The sequence below is a fragment of the Uloborus diversus genome, chromosome 4 (assembly GCF_026930045.1).
Source record: "Uloborus diversus isolate 005 chromosome 4, Udiv.v.3.1, whole genome shotgun sequence".
Taxonomy (NCBI): domain Eukaryota; kingdom Metazoa; phylum Arthropoda; class Arachnida; order Araneae; family Uloboridae; genus Uloborus; species Uloborus diversus.
Genome location: NC_072734.1, coordinates 188598058 through 188619942, shown reverse-complemented (window position 1 = coordinate 188619942; position 21885 = coordinate 188598058). Strand labels below are relative to the sequence as shown.

General features: G+C 33.5%; 1 protein-coding gene across 1 annotated transcript in view; it reads right to left on the bottom strand.

Annotated features, from left to right (window-relative positions):
• Nucleotides 1-624: 624 nt before the first annotated feature.
• The window catches only part of LOC129221056 (erlin-2-like), a 47158-nt gene continuing 25897 nt past the window's right edge, over nucleotides 625-21885 (bottom strand). The window contains exons 4-12 of the mRNA XM_054855494.1: nucleotides 16806-16828; nucleotides 15556-15636; nucleotides 13625-13671; nucleotides 9217-9278; nucleotides 5220-5345; nucleotides 3738-3870; nucleotides 1003-1094; nucleotides 843-932; nucleotides 625-644 (exon numbers count right to left, since the gene is read on the bottom strand). Of these exons, the coding sequence (XP_054711469.1) occupies nucleotides 625-644; nucleotides 843-932; nucleotides 1003-1094; nucleotides 3738-3870; nucleotides 5220-5345; nucleotides 9217-9278; nucleotides 13625-13671; nucleotides 15556-15636; nucleotides 16806-16828 (674 nt within the window). The remainder of the gene's footprint in view (nucleotides 645-842; nucleotides 933-1002; nucleotides 1095-3737; nucleotides 3871-5219; nucleotides 5346-9216; nucleotides 9279-13624; nucleotides 13672-15555; nucleotides 15637-16805; nucleotides 16829-21885) is intronic.

Genomic DNA, 21885 nt, shown 5'->3' with positions numbered 1-21885 from the left:
TTTCTTTTTCTTGAAGGCGCAAATATACTACCAAAAATAAAAAATTATGTTTCAATGCAAGTTTCATTATAAAAAACAATGTTCCTTCTTTATGTACTACTAGTGGTACCCGCACGGCTTTGCCCGTAATAGAAAATTAAAAAGCCTTTTGGTTCGCCTGTACATTTACAAATAATGTATGGTGAATTTTCTCGCCAATTGGCTTGTGCCCATGTTACGGTTCCACGTTATGATAATTTCGTAATTTACTCGCCCATCTTATGATGAATTTGTTCTTAAAATTAGAATAGAAAAAAAACCACATCGAATTTTAGAAAAATCGCTTCGAGGTGCACATCCTCATGCTACAAACTAATTCTGTGCCAAATTTCATGAAAATCGGCCGAGACAGAGAGACTTTCAGCTTTATTATTAGTAAAGGTAATTTTCAAAAATTTCAAATCTGTTCTTCTTGAAAAAGCTTAGTCATCTGAAGTATTTCACTTTGCCCCACATTCCCTTACTAAGTAGTGAATACAGAAATTACAAAATCTCAAATCAAGAACTTAATCTAGGAATATTTTGTTGAGTATTCTGCATTCATTTAAATTTACATAGATAATATATTTAATGACAGCTTTACAATTAAGAGTAGGTATGAGGTCCTACAGGGTCAATTGCTGACAGTATTAGCTTACATTATCAGTATAAAAAAATTAATTTGTATAAATCATCACTTATTTCAGAATTACATTGAGAAATTCATTAATTTTTTTGTTGTAAAATAACAATAATGGAGGGGAAAAAACATACAACATTCATTTTAAGATGTTATAGTTTTTTTTTTTTAAATAAATAAATACCTTCAAGGAGAGACATCTTTTTCAAAGATTCTTTTTCCATTATTTTTTGTTCATATTGGATTTTTGCAACTTCAGCATTTTTCTGAGCATCTAAAAAACATCAATAAGTATGAATGTACACGAAATTAGCAACAATTATGTAAAAAATATGATTCCTTACCAATAACAGCTTTTTTTCTATCTGTTTCTGCATCTTTTTCCACAACCTTTTGCCTCTGAACAGCTATTAGCAATTTTGTCTTCTCACTTTCCCTATGAAACGCAAATAAACATGCTGATTATGAATTGCTTATTTCATGTGCTACGTCTTAAACATTAAACTGTTAAGCATTGATTTTTATGAACAAAAATATGCAAATAGGTGAGAATGTCCTTAAATCACTGGTACGGATTTCTATTAGAGTGGAAAAAAAGCCACAATTCGTATTCTATTAGGCCATTATATTTTTGTTTCTTATCAAGCTTTCTTGTGCAAAAACATGACAAAACTTACTTTCTATGTAACTCCGACAATGTATCCACCAGTACTTTGGCAGATTTATAAAAAAATCTTAAAAGAAATTTTAAATTCTAGCATGCAATTAGTGACTTCCTTAAAAAGCAGTTAATTTTCTTGCTCAGTAATTATCATTGCACAGATGAATTTTTAAATTTTGATTATTTTTATTATTTCTTGGACATACTCTGGACTTTAACAGTAGATAAATTTATCCCCAGAGAGAAAAAGAAATTAAGAGTTGAATGCTTTGACTTGTAAGATGTGTTTTCCCCTTACACTTAATAAAAATTAATTTGCTGATTGATTCCTATAAAATAATTTGCCATATTGTAACCAACCCTTACAGCTAGAGATTAAAAAAAATTAACTTGAAATCTTCTTTTATGTTTGTGATTGAGCAAAAATAAAAGAAATAAACAAATTAATAAATACAATAAGACATATTAGTTTTATGAAGTAAGCTTTTGCCTAACTTTTAGAATAAACTACTAATTATAATTAAGTACTAATAAAAATGAAGTACTTAATTATACATAGTGATGGAATGTGAAAAAAAAAAATCTTAACAATATCATCTACCACTTATCTGACCTCCGAATTTCGCATTTAAAAATATTATCCAATTTCTGCAAATTCATCAGATTTACATGAGAAATATTAACAATTCTGGCCTAATATGTAGGACTATTATTTTAAAGTTCAATTTGTAATAGTCAGGGGCGGATACAGACTACCATTTTAGGGTGTGGTTATGATGAAGAATGCCCCCTCCCTCCCCCATTAACGAACTTACTGTTTGGGCATGATAATTTTTTGAAACTGCTTGGGAGTTAATAAAAAGCACCGAATCGGCCTGGAATAAGGCACCTTATAGGGCATAAATGTTACAAGTTTATCTCTTTATAGTAAATAAAAGTAAGGTTTCAAAGAAATTCTGGAAGGAAGTCTGTGGTGGACCTGCGAATTAGTTTTTTTGTAATTAATATTTTAAGCTCAAATTTCGTGTAAATTGCCTATTAAAGGGGTGAAAAATTACTTGCACACATTAATATTATATAACGCTTGAAAGGGTAGAGTTTTCCATGTTCTACGCAATTTGTTTCAATGCTCTAACTTAAATACGGCGGGAGTTATTTGCGTTTTTAGCTCAAACCTTTTTAGGCTTAGGCTTCTATCTCCAAAGGAAAAAAAGCTACAAGCCGTTAAATATCAAGTTCGAATAATCCTCATCTCCATTAAAATAGCTGATGGCGTTGCCATAGTTACGTCTTTTCGATTCGCATGTCTCTTCTTTCCCTTATTCACAAACTTTAAGGGTTTCGATTTTAACCCAAAATCTTAGGCTCAACTCAATTTAACCCCAAGCTAAAGAGCATAATTATATTACTGGGACCCTGAATGTACATAACTGCAGTTTTGCAATGCTTGGGAGCCCCTTAGCCCTTACGGCTCTGCAAGTTGGTACAAGTTATTTTGAAACCCGGGGGAAGGGGTGCTTTTTGATCCAAAGGGAGCTCATAATGAGTTTCTAATCTGTTTCTTTTTAACTGACGATTTAAATCGTTGTGAATCAAAATAAGATTGCAAAGCAATCTTCAGTGGTTGGTTGAGCGTTACGGAGCAGAGGGCAGAGCCCCCTAGTTTCATAAACAATGAAAAGAAGTAGTAATTCCAAACATGCTGGCAACAACAACAAAAGTAGTAGTTCAAATATTTACTTTCAAAAATAATTAATGAATTGAAAAGACTACTGAAATAGTTTATATTACTCATAAAGTATTTGAATACAATGGTGATGTATACAATTAGCGACGGTTTAGGGGGAGGGGGTCAGGATCTCCATGACCCTCTTCTTATAGCCACCCCTGGTGAAAGTAGTGTTGAATTGCAGAATTTATGCTGCTTTTGATTTGAGAAGGAAATAAATGTCAGAGAAGTAATTGAACTATGAGCAGCTAACTTTGCTCAAAGTTTGCCATTCAAAGGTCAGCAGTAACCCAAGTTCTGTAAAGGGTGTGTCAGGATCCGTAAACTTATGGATTTTGGAAGTTACTAGGGCAAGGGTCGGCAAGTAATTTCAGTTGGGGTCCGGATACTTTTGAAAACTTTTCATTGAGGTCCAGAAAAAACTCTCATATTGTACACTAATCATTAACTTGGTCATGCAATTGATTCTAAATTACAAGAAAGAGTGATAAAAATGGTGATCAAAGGTATTGTTACCTGCATAATTAAAAAAAGAATATTTATTTCTGTAATTTATACTTTAAAAACATTTTTGGTGGTCCAGTTTTCAACTTTCAGCACCTGGACTCCGATCCGCCAGTTGCCGACCGCTGTAATAGGGTTTAGAAATGGCGAAGGTTTTTTTGTACAAGTAAATGAGATATACTTACATTAGTTCATAGTTTTTCCTTATTGTTTCAGGAATTTTTGGCTTTGTAACTCTAACTGCTTGTATAAATAAACCAGGTGCCATATTATTTAAATCCTTTTGAAGAGCAGTCTTTAAATTTTCATCTATTTGATCTGTAAATAAATATCATACATTAAGAAAATCCATTTTGTTTAAAATAGATTTTTCCGAGCAGGTGTCTTTAAACGTAACCATAAGAAGAAAAAAAAAAGATTAAAAATGGCACAGGTCATTATAAATCTTAAATACATAATGCATTTAACAGTAATTTGGGTTGAAAATTTAAAGTACCATTGAGTGAATGTGTGTGTGGATGAAAAGAATAAAGTAAGAAAATCTTCTACAGATGCTATCTTAAAGAAAACATTTCATAGGCATTTTCTGATTCAAATTTGCAAAAGAATACTTAATGATCATTAAATGTGATAAAATATTTGCTAGCAAATTATTTGTAGGTAGAGGGCCTATTAGTAATGGGCCCTCTACCTAAGGTATAATGTTAATTAAGTTAAGTTTAAGAGTTGAACAGAAGAGAGGAGGTGTGATTGATGCTTGTTGTACAGTCGAGCCCGCTTATTAAAATATTGGATAAAAGAATATTCCGCTTAATATAATACATTTTTAATGTACCAAATTGAGGTAATGTGTTATTTTGATCCCGGTTAATGGAATATCCTGCTTCTTAGAATATATTTTTTTTTGTGGCAAAATGCTTATTCTATTAAGCAGGTTCAACGGCAGGTAAAAAACTTTTCTTGAACTTTCGGTAAAGTTGTGCCTGTCTTAATAATTTAAAATGTTAACAACTAAGTTATGTATGGACCTTTAATTTCATTATGATGAATTTTTAGACTCCTGCAAATTAGCATGAAATATCCCGAACTTTTGAGGATTGCAGCTTTTGCTTATCATTAAAGGGATGCTACATTCTAAACGACACTGAAGTAAAACATTAACACATTTCATGCAAATCTTAGCTCATATAAGTACAGTAGACCTTCCTTTATTTAAACCTTGTCATCTAGATCTAATTAGTAGCCTTTCTAAAAAGTTGATGTTCACATAGAAAATTTTAAATATGATAGCAAGAATGCAACTGTAACCAAAATCTGCTTTGTATTTTGATCTTGTTAGGAAATGATCTGAAAAATTAATTTTATACTTTTTAATGTCTTGTAAACAATTCTATGTAATTTTGTTACAGAACATGATTTTTTATCATAATGAATAAATAAGAATGCATATTTAAGAATTTGTTTTCCTTACTACCCATACTACTTGGATTATCTGGACTGCCTTAGGTACCAAAAAGTACGGATAAACCAGGTTGTGCTATAGTTTTAATGATTTTAAGGCATCAAAGGGTAGCAGTAATTGTGCATGCAAAAACTTGTTGCACACAGAAAACAACAATTAGCATTTTAAACAATCCTGATACAAGTATTTAACATAAAAAGCTTACCAAATAAATCAATATACACTTCATGTAGATTATGAACGCTACAAAACTGATTCAATTCATGGTGTACTTTGTTGAATATTAAGGCTTTATCATAGTCAGCAGTAAAATTCCTTACTATATCATAAACTGGAAAAAAGAAGAAACATATTGATATGCAGGATATTTGTTAGTGGTTTCAAAAGTACACTATTTTCTACACAAATTTCATTTACTTTTGAGAAAACTTTAAAATATTAAGAATAATAGTGCTATAAAAGTCGCAGAAAAACGCACTCCCACACAGCAAATTTAAATTACTATTAATTCTAGGTATATTTATTCCTGTATTATCTGTAAATTAAAATAATATCTTTCATTGTTCTTAATACAAGAAATAGCACTAAAGTTACCTTAACCATAACATTCAAAGGTTACAATTACAGATGCACTGATTAATCAGCAATAAAACCGGAAAACAGCCACTTTGTTGATTACCAATAACCATAGGCGACTGGTGCACCAAAAAAGTGAGGGGTCAAAAAAGTGTGGGGATAAGTAGGCGTGGCCCCTGAAGTTGTATTTTTTTTTTTAATTGGGCTATATTACTGGCTCTGAATATCATTAATTAAATAACTTCTAAAATATGAAATACGGCATCGAAAAGCGGGAGGGATAGCCACCCTCCATTTATAACTCATAAAAATGAAACTAAAGATCCTTTCTTATGAAATAAAATGAGAAAAGTTCATAAAATTAGAATTTTCAGTTTTTACTTAGGTGAAATAAATCAATCTATCAGAGAAAATTCATTTTTCAATCAATCATTAATTTTTAACTCTGAAAAGTGAGGGGGCAAGTGCCCCCCTGTGCCTATAATTAACCTATAAAGTTCAATTGAATTTTAAAAAAAAATAAAATTACTTTAGCTTTGAGCAGATAACTATGCTGAATGAATTTTAGATGACTAATTGGCTGAAAAATTATTTTTAATTCAAATTACTTTTACTTAGAACAAGACACTTCGCTGAATGAATTTATTGAACTTAACCTGTAGTTTTGCATTGTGTCACCTCTAGTTTTGATTCAAATTTTAAATTCTCATGGCAGGAGTGCAGACAACACATTCATATTTTAATTAGAAAAAACAAATGGCTGAAAGAGGTTATAGGGAAAGTTCAAAATAAATCTGAAATTACTATTGAAAAAGGGGCCAGATTTTGAAAAAAACTGAACTGTAAAAGATTGGTCTAATTTCATCTGGATTCCAAAAACACAGGCATCCTAGAAAACAGAGTGTTTTTGGAACAAAATAGTTCCCATGTAATCTAGTGATTAGGATTCCTGGCTTTGAAATGAGTGTCCCTTAGTTAAGAAATTTGCAAAATGTGTGGCATAACTTTACCAAAGCAAGCTAGAATTCTCAGATTCCTATAATCTATCATCAGAACCTTCATATTTAAACAACTTTACTAATTTTCCATATTAAAATCTTCATAAATGTAAGATAAAGTTAGATAAAATTAAAACTTATTGTTTTTAAAAACTGAAAACATTTTGCCACTTAAAATATATTTGTTGTCAATGCCGACCATATTTCACGATCCCTGTGCACGAACTTAGAGTATCTGTATTCTAATTTTCCACTTCATAATACCTAACATGCTATAGTGCATCAATGGCAACCCTTATAATTATTTAACAACTTGCAGAAAACATACAGTGAAATTCCGTTACAACCAATACCAATACAACAAAATTCCTGTTTCAATGAACTACATTTTCAGTCCCTATATAACTGCCATTACATTATTTGAATTCCGTTACAATGAAATTGCAGTTACAACGAACAAAATTTGCAGTCCCTTGAAGTTCGTTGTAACGGGATTTCACTGTACAGTCAAACCGTGGTTTAGTGCCCACCCGTTAAAGTGCCAATCCCATTATATGTCCATAATTGTGTCTAAACAATTCTTCCACACAGGAATTTTAATGTAATCTATCCATCAAAACGCCGATCCATTACAATGCCAGCCAATACCGCACCCTAGTTGTTTCAAAAATTCCTACCTTATTTTTACATTAAGCTCACCAATATTTATTTATGAATACTATTGCATTTTCTCTTTAGTATTTACAGATCTAATAAGCATTTTCGGTTATTTTAAAGTACCCCAAAATGTTTCCAGGCAGAAACACCGTATCAACCTTTTTTTTAACAATAAACTTGTGGTTTACTCTACTGGGAAACATGATCAGTGATTGAACGGATGTCTTACTTTGCTCATGGGCATATTTCACACCAGGGTTTAGTAAGTAAAATAAATAAAAATCAGGGCACTATTTTGAAGATGTGTAGTTGAGCAAAACGATTACTGAATACTGCTAATATTACCATCATGATTTATTTCCCTTGTTTACTGAGTGGTAATTTCTTACACAGTATTTGTAACTCTGTTTAACTTGAGCAATCATGAATAGCACTCTTTGTATATTTCCGAAATTATTATCAGTTTCAAGCATGTGCAAAATTATACATGTTATAATATAATTATATATTATACTGCATACTTGCCAACTTTTGAAAATGCGCATCAGTAAAACTTTTCCGTGAACAACATACCTCCTCGAAACAATAATGAAGCAATTTTAATCTGTGTTAAATACATAAGTTTTACCTTTGTATGATAGTGGAAATGTCCAACACTATTCTGCATTATATGTTTATACAAGAATTTTCTTAAAATATTTTCCCTTTAATCTACGGAATGAATTTTATTAGGAAAAAAAAATTCATGCAAAGTGATAAAAAATGAAAAATGCAATACCAAAAAAGTTTCATTGTCCAACTTAACACATGTTAAATAAGTAGCAATAAATGGATAACTAGAATAGCTTTTTGTAATACTTACCACCAAAAATTTTTATTTTGATGTTGAATGATTCTTTTTTCAATTGACATACTTTTCATTTATGTGCAGTGCACTTTCTGCAGAATGCAAAAACCTTTTAAACATGTTTTTCTTCTAGATTGTTTTAAATATCCTCTTTCAATTTTATATATTTTTTAGTTATTTTAGTTACTTATTTATTTTTTGTGAAGTTCTTTGAAAGTAAGAATTATTAAAAGACACCAATTATGCATGGGGAAAACAGGGATTTAATTGTTTACAAACTGTACAACGACATTACATCATTTCTTCCTCCATGTGCAATGTTGAAATCACTTCTGCATACATCGCAAAAGGCAAATTTTTCACCTTTATTCGATTTTTTAATCGACAGAAATTCTTTACTATACTCTTCCTTAAAAATCTGATGGTAACTTTTATCCAATTTAGCACTCATGTTCTTGATAATAACAAATTAAGTAGAATTTTCCATATATTAGCAAAAGGTCAAAAATAACTAACAATCATGCAAACAACACACAACGAACCAACACGCGGTCGGAAAGTCAGAAGTAGAAGTAGTTTTTTTCGCAATGGTAGAAAACATTTCTTGTCTTGCCTGTATAGGGAACCGGCTGTACGGTCTTCAATTCAAACCAATCACAAGCTGCTGCCAGCCGTTAGCCACGCCTATTCCGTGACGTCGGGATGCAGCGCATGACACACACGATGCAGATCGTCGCCGTTGGAGATAAGCGACAGAATTCCCCTTCCCCTTCTTTGATTGCGCATTTGAGATTAGATTTCCGTAAAAACATCATATCAATCCGTAATCAGTAAAATTCTGAGAATATCCGTAAATTTTACGGATAATCCGTAAAAGTTGGCAAGTATGATACTGTGTATAATTTTATGTACATATTATAATTAAAAAAATATACATAAAATATAATTTTTGTACAAAAAAAATAAGTAATAGGAGCTACTTGTGACATTTAATGCATTGGATGCAGAAAAGACAACTACAGGTCATACAGCGTTCATGCTAGTTACAAAAGAGATTTATTAACGATTTTTTTTTTTTGGATAAAGTATTTTTTACATTGTGAAATAATATTTGCGCTACTTACCACTATTTGAATTTAAAATATTAACAACTTCAATACGATCAAAATAGATCATTACACCTCCACTAAAAAGAAAAAGAAAGAAATATCAGCAATATGGCAGAAAATAATTTTTCTTTGACATTAAATTTTTTTTTACTTACAAACAGAAGATAGATCATAGGGGGAGATCTTGATCAGGGTTGCCACAGAAGTTCAAGAATGAAATTCCCTGACATTTCCAGGTTTTCCCAGTCGATTTTAGAAACAATTCCAGGATAATGAATGTCAACTTACATTACTTAATATTGATACAATATAATTTTTACTGTAAATAAACTTACTTTATTAACCAAATAATGATTAAAAACATCATCAATAATTGTTATCAAAATTTGGGTTAAGTTAAGACAAACTTAAAATTTAATTACAAATGCTTTTAAAGACCAGATTTTTCCAATACTTTTTTTTTTTTTTTTAATCTCTGCAATTGTGTGCAAAAGTTTGTTTCCATTTCAATGCAAACATTTTATTTTGCTCAAAACTTTTCTATAGCACATTTTTTTTACACTTATTCTTACTTTGCAACTTTTTCATATTGCAAGAAACAATGTGCTAGGGCCCATTCAAGTATAACTGAGCATATTGTAAGAAATTTCATTTGATTTAAGTCTCCCTCCCTCCTTGCAGCATGAATAACAGCATTCCATCAGTCCATAATGGTAAATAATTTTCTTTCAAATTTTTGACAACATGCCCTTGATGATACTACACTCCAACACAGGGGTGCTCACTTCGGGGAAGGGGGTCATGGCACAGACTGCACCACTGAAATTTCTGAGGAGGGGGTTAAGGGGTATTTTTCTCTTTTTTGGGGGGAGGGGTACTTGTGGTATTGGGGGAGGGGTGCATCCTTGCTCCAATTGAGGGGGGGGGGGAGCACCCCTGCTATAACAACTGGTGTGACATTTTTAAAAAACATTGAAGTTTTAAAAAAAAGATGTTTAAAATTAAAACACCAATATTTTAACAAAAACCACAACGAATGTTTCTAAAACATCGACATCGCCACTATTCTCAACTGCAACATAAACATGTGAAAAAATTATCAGCATTGTGACAAAGAGATAAAATCATATCATCTTTCTTTGGCAAGCAAGGATCCATAAAAATCATAGTTCATTCTGCTTCAAAAATAAAAATGTATGCTAAATATTCTCTGCAATGATGATTCAATTTAAAATTTATATTCCTAATACGTAAGAATATAGAAAATTATTACACTATTCTTCTAAAATAAACTTTAATTTTTATTTTAACGGATTTTTTACAAATCCTTAGCTTTAAAAGCAAATGAAGAACTAAACAAGTAAATGCTCATTTTTTTACAATTTAGTATTTTTACAAAAAATATGTGATTGCTAAAAAAACTCAATACAGTTAAAGTTTGCAAAAATAAATAAATAAATAAAGTCATTCTAATCCAGAATTAATTAAAATAACTTCCAACTATTGAAATAATGGAAAAATGCATAAGGACTGAAATCCTAAACATACTAAGCAATTTTTGGCAAAGTCATTTTCAATGTTGGCATGTTTCCCAAAGAACAAGCTTTGACCTGAAGCTAAAATTTGGAGATTTTAAACTTTCATGATTGGTCATTTCATAGAAAAGAAAGAAAGAAAAAAAAAAAAAAAAAGAAGAATGAAGGTTATTAAAATACTAGTAAGATTACAAGTACTTTAGGAAAAATACTACTAATTTCCAGCTAAGCATGGCTTGATTTTTTTTTTTTCAAATGAAGCAAAATAAAATATAATTATATAAATCAGAGCTTTATAATTTTTTTTTTTTTTTTTTTTTGTAGCCTTATTGCATTTAGTACTTAAAATGAGCTTGAATTTTCGTCCTCTCAACAACCAGGAAAATTCGCTTATCTGGAATGCGACATTAATCTCACTTCCATAACTTTTTTACGCAACAGTTTCACTCATCAGATGATTGAGAAGGAATTCCCTGACATTTCGAGAAATTTCAATAATTTGTGGCTTTTCCTGACAATTCCCTGACCATTTTAGGTGATTTTCATTTTCCCTTACAATTCCAGGTTTTCCATATTTTCCAGGTGCATGGCAACCCAAAAGGTGCGTGGATCCAAAATTTTTAAGGTTAAAACTATTACAGATGAAAATATTAACCTGCTTCATTATGACTACTGCTCAGTAACTAGAAGCTCTTGATTTTTTCACTTTTTCATTTTCACTAAAACGGATGAAGGGTACAGGGGAAAAACTTTGTCAGACAAAAAAGTTAATTTTGAGAAAAATGCATTGAATGTTTGATGATATTTTACCCCAGTATCGCACATTTTCAAACAAATATTCCATCTGATTCGACAGGTTGTGTACAAAAAGACGATAAGACTATTCAAAAAGTATATTTCCAGGGGTCTGGCCAGAGGAAATTCAGGTCCGTTAACGGACCCTTCACAAAAATCTGATCAACCAAAACGGACCCTTCAAAAAATTCTGATAAACAAGAACGGATCGTTCAAATTGTTTATTGAAACAGCAAATCTTAAATAAAAGAATGCATGTTTCCTATGTATAAAACCACTAATTTTTGGAACTTTTATAAAAGTTAAATTACAGGGATGAACTTATACAAAATCAGCTACTTTTGCAAAAAAAAAAAAAAAAAAAAATGGCACTCTTGTGATGCTCTTGCAAGCGATAAAATAATTACCACTGCCAAATAAATATAATGCTTGTTTGTTTCTTTGAAAGAAAGTAACAGCTGAAAGTCAGTTTGGTTTTGAATAATTTTGCTTGTTTGTTTTATCATAGCTATTTAGTAGCAGCAGTGTTGTTGCAAACTTCTTTGAAAAGGCTTGGTAAGCACTTTGCCTTGTAAGCACTTTTCTCCCTGCTCCCATGAATTAATAAACAATAAATGATTTTTTGATGCTAACAAGGACGTTTAACTTTAAATTAACTCTTTTATTTACCGTTTTTTCCTTTAGATGCCTTTTATGAAAAGTGCAATCATTTTATATCCAATATGAGAATCCTACTTTATTTTTTTTTCAAGCGAACTTCGCTTTATTAGGATACAAATAAATGAAAAGTCTCTTTATTTTTGTTACAACGCTTATGTCAAGTTTTTAAAGCAAAATTACATTCTCTAGTATGAGTCAAAAATTAAAATGCTGAAGCATGGTTTAATTTTATTTTTGCTTCAACTGTGTCGATAGATATTAATGATATGCCTCTAAAATGCGATTCTGAAATAATTTTACCAAAAATATTTCTTTCGCAAGCTGTTTTAATACTTTTGATACCTTCACTTTGAGGATTGCAATCTCTCTGCATCCGGAAATCGGATTTTTGATGTTTAGTATGCTTTGTTAAGAGGTAAACAAATAAAATCTCATTTTTGTTAAAATCACGGAACTTAGAAATTTTAAACGAAATTCTGTGCTCTTAGGAGTGTCCTTGGCCAAAAAGTCAAATGTTGAACCGCTGCCTGAATTTTATTTTATTTTGTTACTGTTATTTTAAATACTATACAAAAAACACTTCTAGTACAATTTAACACAATGTAAATAAATATTGATACTTGGGGGTTGTCCATCTCCAAGAAAGCGATGCTGCAACCCCCCCCCCCTCCCCCCAATACCAGAAAAATACTCAATGATATTCTCAACAGAAAAGAGGAAAATACTCAATTTTAAGTTCCAATGATGCAGTATTCGCGCCATTGAAATTCTGAAATTTTTGTTTTTACAAAAAAAAAAAAAAAAAAAATTTTTTTTTTTCAAAATTATTTGATTTTCACAAAATTAATTGATTTTTCACAAAATTATTTCATTTTTCACAAAAACTGATCCTGTGAAAAACACTGGACAGACCCCTGATTTCAGCAACTACTAGGTACCATCATTATTCTGTTTCCTCGAAAAATTTGACTGAAAGGATTTCTCTCCAGCACTTTTCACACATATTGTTTTTATTTAAACTACAAATTGCAATGGATTGAGTTACCACTTTAGAAGCTAATTGGGCATGTAACTAACAACCTTACATTAAAATTTGTAGAACTATCAAGCATTGAGTAAAGGATTAGCAAATAATTACTTAATGTAAGCTTTGTATGCATAGGTAAACAATCAAATAAAACTAATTTCATGGTAATAATAATGCTAGTATAAACAAAAAACATCCAAATTTGTTTAATTGTAATGCTTTACATTTTTAACCGGAATGATGTTCATATCCAGCTATACACACTGAGGGCAGTATTTTATTTGTGTAAAAAATACACTAATAATTTCTAAAAGACTAATGCACAATATCAACATAAAAAGAACTAGTTAAATTGAAACAAAAATTATCAAATCAAGATTTTGAAGGATATTTTGAAGAAAATTACCTGGTTCCACAAGGTACATTTTTTACTTCATCTGTCTGTAAAGTAACCTAAAAAAATCAAATACATCTTAATACATTTTTATTCTTAATAAAAAGTGTTTTCTTGTAATCACAAAAATCTGCCGGTAATACTTTTGCAATTCTGTTTCAACAAGATTGTTTTCATAATTTTTGTTTTATTGTTTCTTTAAAAACTTAAGTATTTTTACTGCACTACATTCTACCTAATGTTCAGTGTTTTCTTGGCTTGCTTAAAGTAATTTGATAAGCTAAATAAAATGCCTAACACTTTATTTCCATACACTTTTCTCTGATCATAAATTTGTTTCTACAAGTTTGAGAAACAGTACTACTACAAAAATAAGAGTTCTTGTATTCCTACAATTTCAAGTTGATCCTATTAAGTAGTTTAGTTTTCCAGGTCCCATTTATTGTTTTTTGTTCAGCCACAGATTAAAAGTTATATCCTTTCACCAGGGTTCACACAGAAAATATCCCAAGAGGAGTTATTCATCATGTGTATTCATTTGTCGGAAGTGCCTGCAAATGAGTGGGATATGCTTTTGTTGAGCGCGACTCTGGAAAATATAGCAATAATTGTGAGTCCTGCATTCTAGTGCAAACCACGGTAACTACTGACTTAATCCCTCATACAACAAGGTGGACGTACTGAAAGCAATGTAAATTCGTTCAGTTTGATTAGTTTTCAGTGAATAATTTTTAAGTCTTGCATTAATTTCAGGGATGCCACCGAGTTCAGCAACTAAAAATAGTTGCTTTAGTGGGCTGTAATATGAGAAACAATTTGTCTCAAACTTAGAAAATAATTTCTAAAATAGTATCCCATTAAAAAAAAAAAAAAAAAAAAAAAACTAGCATTATGTCATAATAATGTAATAACACTTCAATGTTCCGAGAATGTTCCCGAAACAACTATTAAAAAAAAAAAAAACCCCTCAAATCTGAAAAAACATTTTTCCATTAATATAATCATTAAAGTATTCTACTTTAAATCATATTTGACATAATCAAGGCCATTTTGAAAACCCTCTTGCTTTTGATCGACTGGCGGGAGCCACTCCCACCAATCCTTAGGTATGCCATTGGTAAACAAAATCGCACTTGATATTTTAATATCAAGTACGATTTTGTACAAATCCGTCAAATTAAAAAAGTCTACAGGAAGCAAATCAATAGTGAAGGCTTCTATCAACATACATTTTTATAATTTAAAACTTTCACAAAACTAATTTTTCCATGATTTTTATTGCAGAAAATATTTTAAAAATCATTTTTCAGTTTTAAATAGGGTAAAGGCACCAGTAACAAATATGCTTAAGACATCGCTCTCAGGTTAACTCAATTTTCTGAGCCTTTCAATGTATTTAGACTTTTTAATTTTTTTTTTCTCGTCTAATTTAACGTTTGGCTGATTCTGGATCCTCTGAATGAGTTAACTATAGTTTTGCATGCTCCATTTTGTAAAATAGTCCGAACCCCAGTTACATACATCAACAATTCTGACGATACCCAGTAACAGTTTGGATGAGGAAAGGATGGGTTATGGACAGAATTCCCCTTTCCTCTACAAAATAAGCAAAATTTTGTTTATTTTTAGATCTAAAACCTTATTAAATTCAAACAAACATGAAACACCGGCAGACCTCATGGTAGCTGTTTATAACCTTCCACCACTGCTGTGTAAATACCAACTGGCTTATTAAATTTACTTTGATAACACTAGATGGTTTCACACCGTAGTCATGGGTCGCAGCAACATCAGTTTTACGTGCCTAAAATTCTTATTTACACCCCAACTTACGACTGTCTGATACTGAACCCTTGTCTGTTACTGGTGCCGTTACCCTCATTCAAAATTTCAGTTTAAGTTACATGAAATGTTTCAAAAGAGACCCAAGCCAATGTAGGTACCTGAATTGAGCGGTATGTCGTAATAAAAGGAACCATCATATGAAAACCTGGTGAACTTGTATCTTTCAAAAGAGCACCACCCTGTAGTAAAATATTAAACTTATTTTAGACCAGTGAACTTTCAATGTTTAAAAGTGAGTTTGATCATTTAGATCATTGCAATGATTTAGGCAATTCTTTTTTACATGTAATATAATTATTAAAAGCTAAAGATGCATTTAAAATACAAAATCTGAAGAAAAAAGGCTATATCAGGCAAAACAATTTACAAAATCTAAACAATTAAAACAGAAAAACAATATTTTTCAAAAATGCATGGGATGTTTGGAGACATTTTTAACAGCAAAAAAGCAGTTACTATCATAATTTCAAAAACATAACAGAGTGAGTGGCAAGAGATTAAAATCTCAAAATTATACTAAAAGTGAGATGTTACTACGTTATGATGCAACAAGTTACAAAATAAAAAAGGTATCACATACAAGAAATTTTCAAGCGCTCAAAAATCAAAATGACAGTACAGTAAAACCTGTTAAGTTGACCACCCTTGTAAGTTGAACACCTGTCTAAGTTGACCACTATTTTCAGGCACAGAATTAGATCTCATCATGTAATTAGAATTCTATAAGTTGACTACATGCTTAAGTTGACCACTAAAGTACTGCACTGCAAGTGGTCAACTTACACAGGTTTCACTGTAGCCATGGGGGGATAGGGGGTCAGACCCCCCCCCCCATGAGCCCCAAAAAATCATTTTTCAGTCGAACTTGAAGGGTTCTGTTTATGAGCTAAAAGATTTTCATTTAATATAATACCTTTTACGATGGTAAAAAGCTTATGTCTTTCTGTTTTGCGCAACATTTTTTCTCTTGGAGACAGGGCTTTCTTTCATATGACGGCAGTATTGATCAAGGTATTTTCAAAGAAGAAATACGTTTATAATGTCCTTTGTTGTTTAACTGATAAAGATATACATATATATATATGTGTGTGTGTGTGTGTGTATGTAAACATGAGGGCATGGCTTTACTATAAACTTCAGAAAAAATTACCCCCCCCCCCCCAAGGATTTTTTCTCGCTACGCCACTGCACTGTAGTGCAGTTTAATTATTGATGAAAATTCATACGAACACAAATAGTTGATCTAACTCATATCTAATAGAATTATAAACAAACAAATCATTCAAGTGAAGATTGTATGTAAGATTTAAAAAAAAAAAAAAACCTTTAGAGATTACATAGCACTTACTCTGTAATATATCCCCACATGACCTAAAAGAGAAAGGAAAAAAATGAAGATCAATAACTAAAATTTGAAACTGATAAGAATACAGAATAAAAAAAAAAGTCTTCACTGTTCTCAAATTACAGCATAACCCTGATTTAACGACTGTCACAGGACTGAAAAAAGCTATTGTTAAATCAAGGAGCAAAGACATTCAATGTAGTCAAATGTGGACCAGTAAAGGTATCATTAAACTGAGGAAATCATTAAATCAAAGTTATACTGCATTTAATTTGAACAAATTCTCGTCTGGTAATAACTTTTCCAACACCTTGATTATAATTTTACTTTATAAACTCATATGAAAGGAAATTATTCAATGAAGCATCAATAAAACAAACTAAACATATATTTTAGTACTCATTAGTGCTGGGCGATGTTGCAGATTTTAACATCGCGAGTAAACATCGCGATATTCCGATACATCGCGATATTTCGATGTATTTTCTTTTCATTAAATCAAGGGTGTCCACCAAGGGGGAGGGGGTGGGGTAAGGCGCAAGGTCTGCAAAAGCATGAGCCACATAAAAACACAGAAGATTCATTTTAATTTCATATTTTGGAAGACATTCCCCATTTCAAACAATGACCCCAGTCTACTGCGCATTTTTTGTGCGGGGGGGGGGGGAGTCAGAGAAGGGGTTTGACTTAAAGAAAGAAGTAGCAAGGTCAAGGTGAAGGGGAAACGTTTTGATTAGAGGATTCAGAGTCTTGGTTGTTTCTTTTCTTTTTTCTTTTGAGTGGAGAAGGAAAAACTAAAAAAAAAGGGAAGGACTAAAAAGTTTGTGTCCTAGAATTTCGGGGGGTATTTGTCCTGACGGTCCCTACCCTGTCTACGGCCCTGCCATCGACATAATATCACGATGCTTCGCCATTGGCTGCGAGAAGCGATGCTTCGACTTCAGTCACCGAGTCATCATAAGCCGCGATGTATTCTCAAAGGCAGTTCTTTCGACGCATCGTGATGCATCATTCACATTTTTTCCTTGGACACCGTTCGTAGCGGACGTGTGTACTCTCTCTCTGACGACGGGACCGGTTCTTCGCTGGCCCCTCTCCTTCCGTGCTATTCTGTCAGGGCTGAATTTGATCCTCGACGGCTAGGCCTCGGTCTAATCGGGTCGACGGACGGATTAAGCTGCGCACAGTTAGCTTTTCCCTGGCGAGAAGAGCCTTTTTCAAGGCTATATTACTAATCGCCCCCCCTCATCTGCAATTATGAGCCTCTTCAAACATCCTGATGATGTCTCAGAAGATGAAGCTGAAATGGATCTCACCAATGACAAATCTCCCGATAAAGACAAACAAGACGAAGCCAAGTTCGCTCTTGAAAGGAGGAAATATCTGAAGAATCATAGGGTAAGTGAATCCAAATTTACCTTATTGATCAGGGATTATCAGTGGAGTAAGACCGCTTTTGAAGTCAAAATTAGTAAGGCTAGAAATTGCAATGAATTAATGGCTATCGCCGAAAAACTTCAATCTCTTGTATCGGCCTTCGATGATGAAATCGACAATAATAGGACTTCCAGAAAATATAGCAAACAAATTGCCACCCAACTTAGGTCATGTGACCAGAAGCAAATTGCCCACTTAACCCAGCTATTGTATGCTAAACAATCCCAGTCAAATGAAGATGAGGATCTCAGAGATAAAGCAATCCCATACAAAACCTCGAGTGAAAAAAGGACCAGATCCGACGAGGATAACGAAAATTATGACGACAATAATGATGAATTCAACTACCCTCCCCCTAACAAAGTTGCAAAAAATACAGTAATCGAGGATTTTCCCCCCCTCCCTACAAAAAACTCATATGAAGGTCTCCCAGTTGAGAATCAAGTTACTAATGACCCCCCTACAACCAATAGTGATAATCAGCCAAAAAGCAATAAAAATTACAGGAACCCAGACCACAAACATATTCCACCAATCACAATCTATAACCCCACAGGTCAAGTCGACCTCCTCAAAGAACTTTCGGACATCACTGGCTCAAAAATTACGGGGAGAATTGCAACAAACCAACATACTAAAGACCCAATGCTAATAGTTTACCCCACTACCCCAGATGACTACAGAACTATTCGTAAATATATTGAAGATTACTGCTTGGAGTCCCACACCCATCCCCTTAATGAAGAAAAGGATTTAATCATAGTAATTCGCGGACTGCCAATTAATATGCTAATTGATGACATCAAAGCCGAGCTGGTTGAAAAAAAATTCACAGTTAACAAAATGACACAAATGAAAAAAGGCAAAGAACAAAATCCTATGCCCCTCTTTGTTGTTCACCTCCCAAAAAATGAAAATAACAAGAATATCTACAACCTTGAGACTATTTCCCATATCAGAGTTAAAATTGAACCCCTCAAAAAGAAAGGCGGCCGCATCACACAATGCTTCAGATGCCAACAATTTGGCCACTCAAGCCGTTGTTGTACCCGACGCCCCCAATGTGTTAAATGTGGAAATCCACACAATACTTTCGAATGTGATAACCTCCCCACTGATCCCCCCAAATGTGCTCTCTGCGAAGGCCCCCATACTGCCAACTCCCCTGACTGCCCTCTTAGACCCAAAATCCACTCGGCCAATAAGGAAAATATTTGGACCGCACGCAAACAGGCCACTGAGATCTTAAACAACATAAATCAGCAAAATCAAACTTCCCCCCCTTTTTTCCCCTCTCTCCCCCCCCTAAATTTAAATAATATAGCAACTAGCACAAATCCCACAACAAATTCAGACATTAATAACTCCACTCTTCAAGCAGTCAATACCATATTCCAGCAAATGATCCAAAATATGCAAGCTCTCCAGCTTATCTTTACCCAGCTCCTCAATAATGGCCGCGAGTAACAGCCTGCGTTTGGTTTCCTGGAATGCCAATGGCATATCTTCCAAAATTAGCGAGCTTCGCGATTTCGCTGCCGACTATGAACCGGACATTATTCTTGTCCAGGAAACCCACCTCAAGGCTGGTACTCGCGCCACCATTCCAAATTACGTCTGCCAACGTAACGATCGCCTCATTGGCCAAGGTGGAGGCACCCTCATTTTTATTCGTCATAGCCTTAATCACAACATCAATACTATTGACACCCCCAGCATTGAAAACACGACTATCACCATCTCCATAAACAACTCTAAGGTCAACATTTGCTCAGCTTATATTCCCCCCCTCAAAACCCCCACCATCACTGATCTCGACAAAATCACCAAAAACACTGAAAACTTCATCCTCTTTGGTGACTTGAATGCGAAGCACAAACTCTGGAACATAGGTGTTGGAAATTCCAAAGGTGAAATTATTTACAAGTATGCCACTGATAATGATTACCAAATTCTTGCCCCTCGCACCCCCACTCATTTTGGCAACTTCTCCCCCACCACCCTCGATATTGCTATCACCAACTTAAAGCTCCCCTACCTTATCATTTCGGAAAATCTCCTTTCATCAGATCACAATCCAGTTTTTCTGACCCTCTCTCTCACCTCTGGTCTCCCGAAACACAAGTATTTCATTAATTCCACCAATTGGAACAAATTTTACGTTCTTCTCCACGACCAAGTCAACGGAAACCCCAACACCAAAACTACTGCTGAAATTGATAAGGAAATAAACGTTCTAACCTCAACCTTCCATTCTGCCTATGACGAAAGCACTGTTCGCATCACCACTTCTTCCCCCCCACTCAGGCTCCCCCCCCATATTAGAAGAATCATCAGAATCAAGAACAAACTTAAAAAGCTGTGGCGTGAGACTGCTTATCCCCCGTATAAAACGGAGCTAAACCACCTCACTGATACCATAAAAAATCTTGTCAAAGAACACAAAACTAGCTCCTGGAATGAGTTTATCTCGAATCTCCCCAGTGACAATCGTACCCTTTACAGACTCGCTAGAAACTTTAGAAATCCTAAAACCCCCATCCCCTCTCTCACCACCCCCCAGGGCACGATTAACTCAGATGAGGATAAAGCTAATGCTTTTGCTGATAGCTTTGAGGCCACCTTCTCCAGCAACCTTTCTTCCCCCCTCGACTCTGAAGTCAGCACCACAGTATACAACTTCCTATGCAATAATGCTAATCCTACCGTCACTGAGTTCTGCTCCCCTAAAGAAGTTAACGACGTAATCAAAAACCTCAAGAATAAGAAAACTCCTGGTAGCGACAAAATTTCCACCCAAATGCTTAAAAATTCCCCCCTCAAAGTCATAACCAACATCACTAAGATTATTAATGGATGCCTCCAAATTTGTTATTTTCCCAATAGCTGGAAGCATGCTGTAGTGGTTTGTATACATAAAAAAGAAACCCCTCTCACTAATATTCAGAGCTATCGCCCCATAAGCCTTCTTAGCGTTCTTGGAAAAATCTTCGAGAAAATCTTAAAAAATAGAATAATGAAGTATTGTGATTCAAATAACGTCATTCAGCCTGAACAATTCGGATATAGACCAAAACATTCCAGTATTCACCAGCTCCTCCGTAATATTAACTGCATTATTGACGGTTTTAATCACGATCAGTACTCCGTAGGAGTTTTCCTTGACATCAGCAAGGCTTTCGATAAAGTTTGGCATCTTGGTGTAATTTACAAGTTAATCCAGCACAATTTCCCCATTTACATCATTTTTATCATTTTCAACTACCTTCATCAACGCACATTCCAGGTAAAAATAAGCTCCTCCTCCTCCACCCCTAGGCAAATCACAGCCGGAGTCCCTCAGGGAAGTGTCTTAGGCCCCACCCTCTTTTCCATTTACATGTCCGACCTCCCTCTTCACAAATTCACTGTTCTTTCACTGTTTGCAGACGACCTTTCCATAATCTCAAAGCACTACTCCAGAAACTTTGCTCGCAAACGTTTACAAGACCACATTAATACTATCGCCACCTGGTATGACAACTGGAAGCTTACAATTAACACCAGCAAAACTCAAGCTATCTTTTTCTCCAAAGGCGACGCCCACCACCCAAAACAAATAAAAATTAACGAAGACAATATCACTTATTCCTCCCATGTCAAGTAT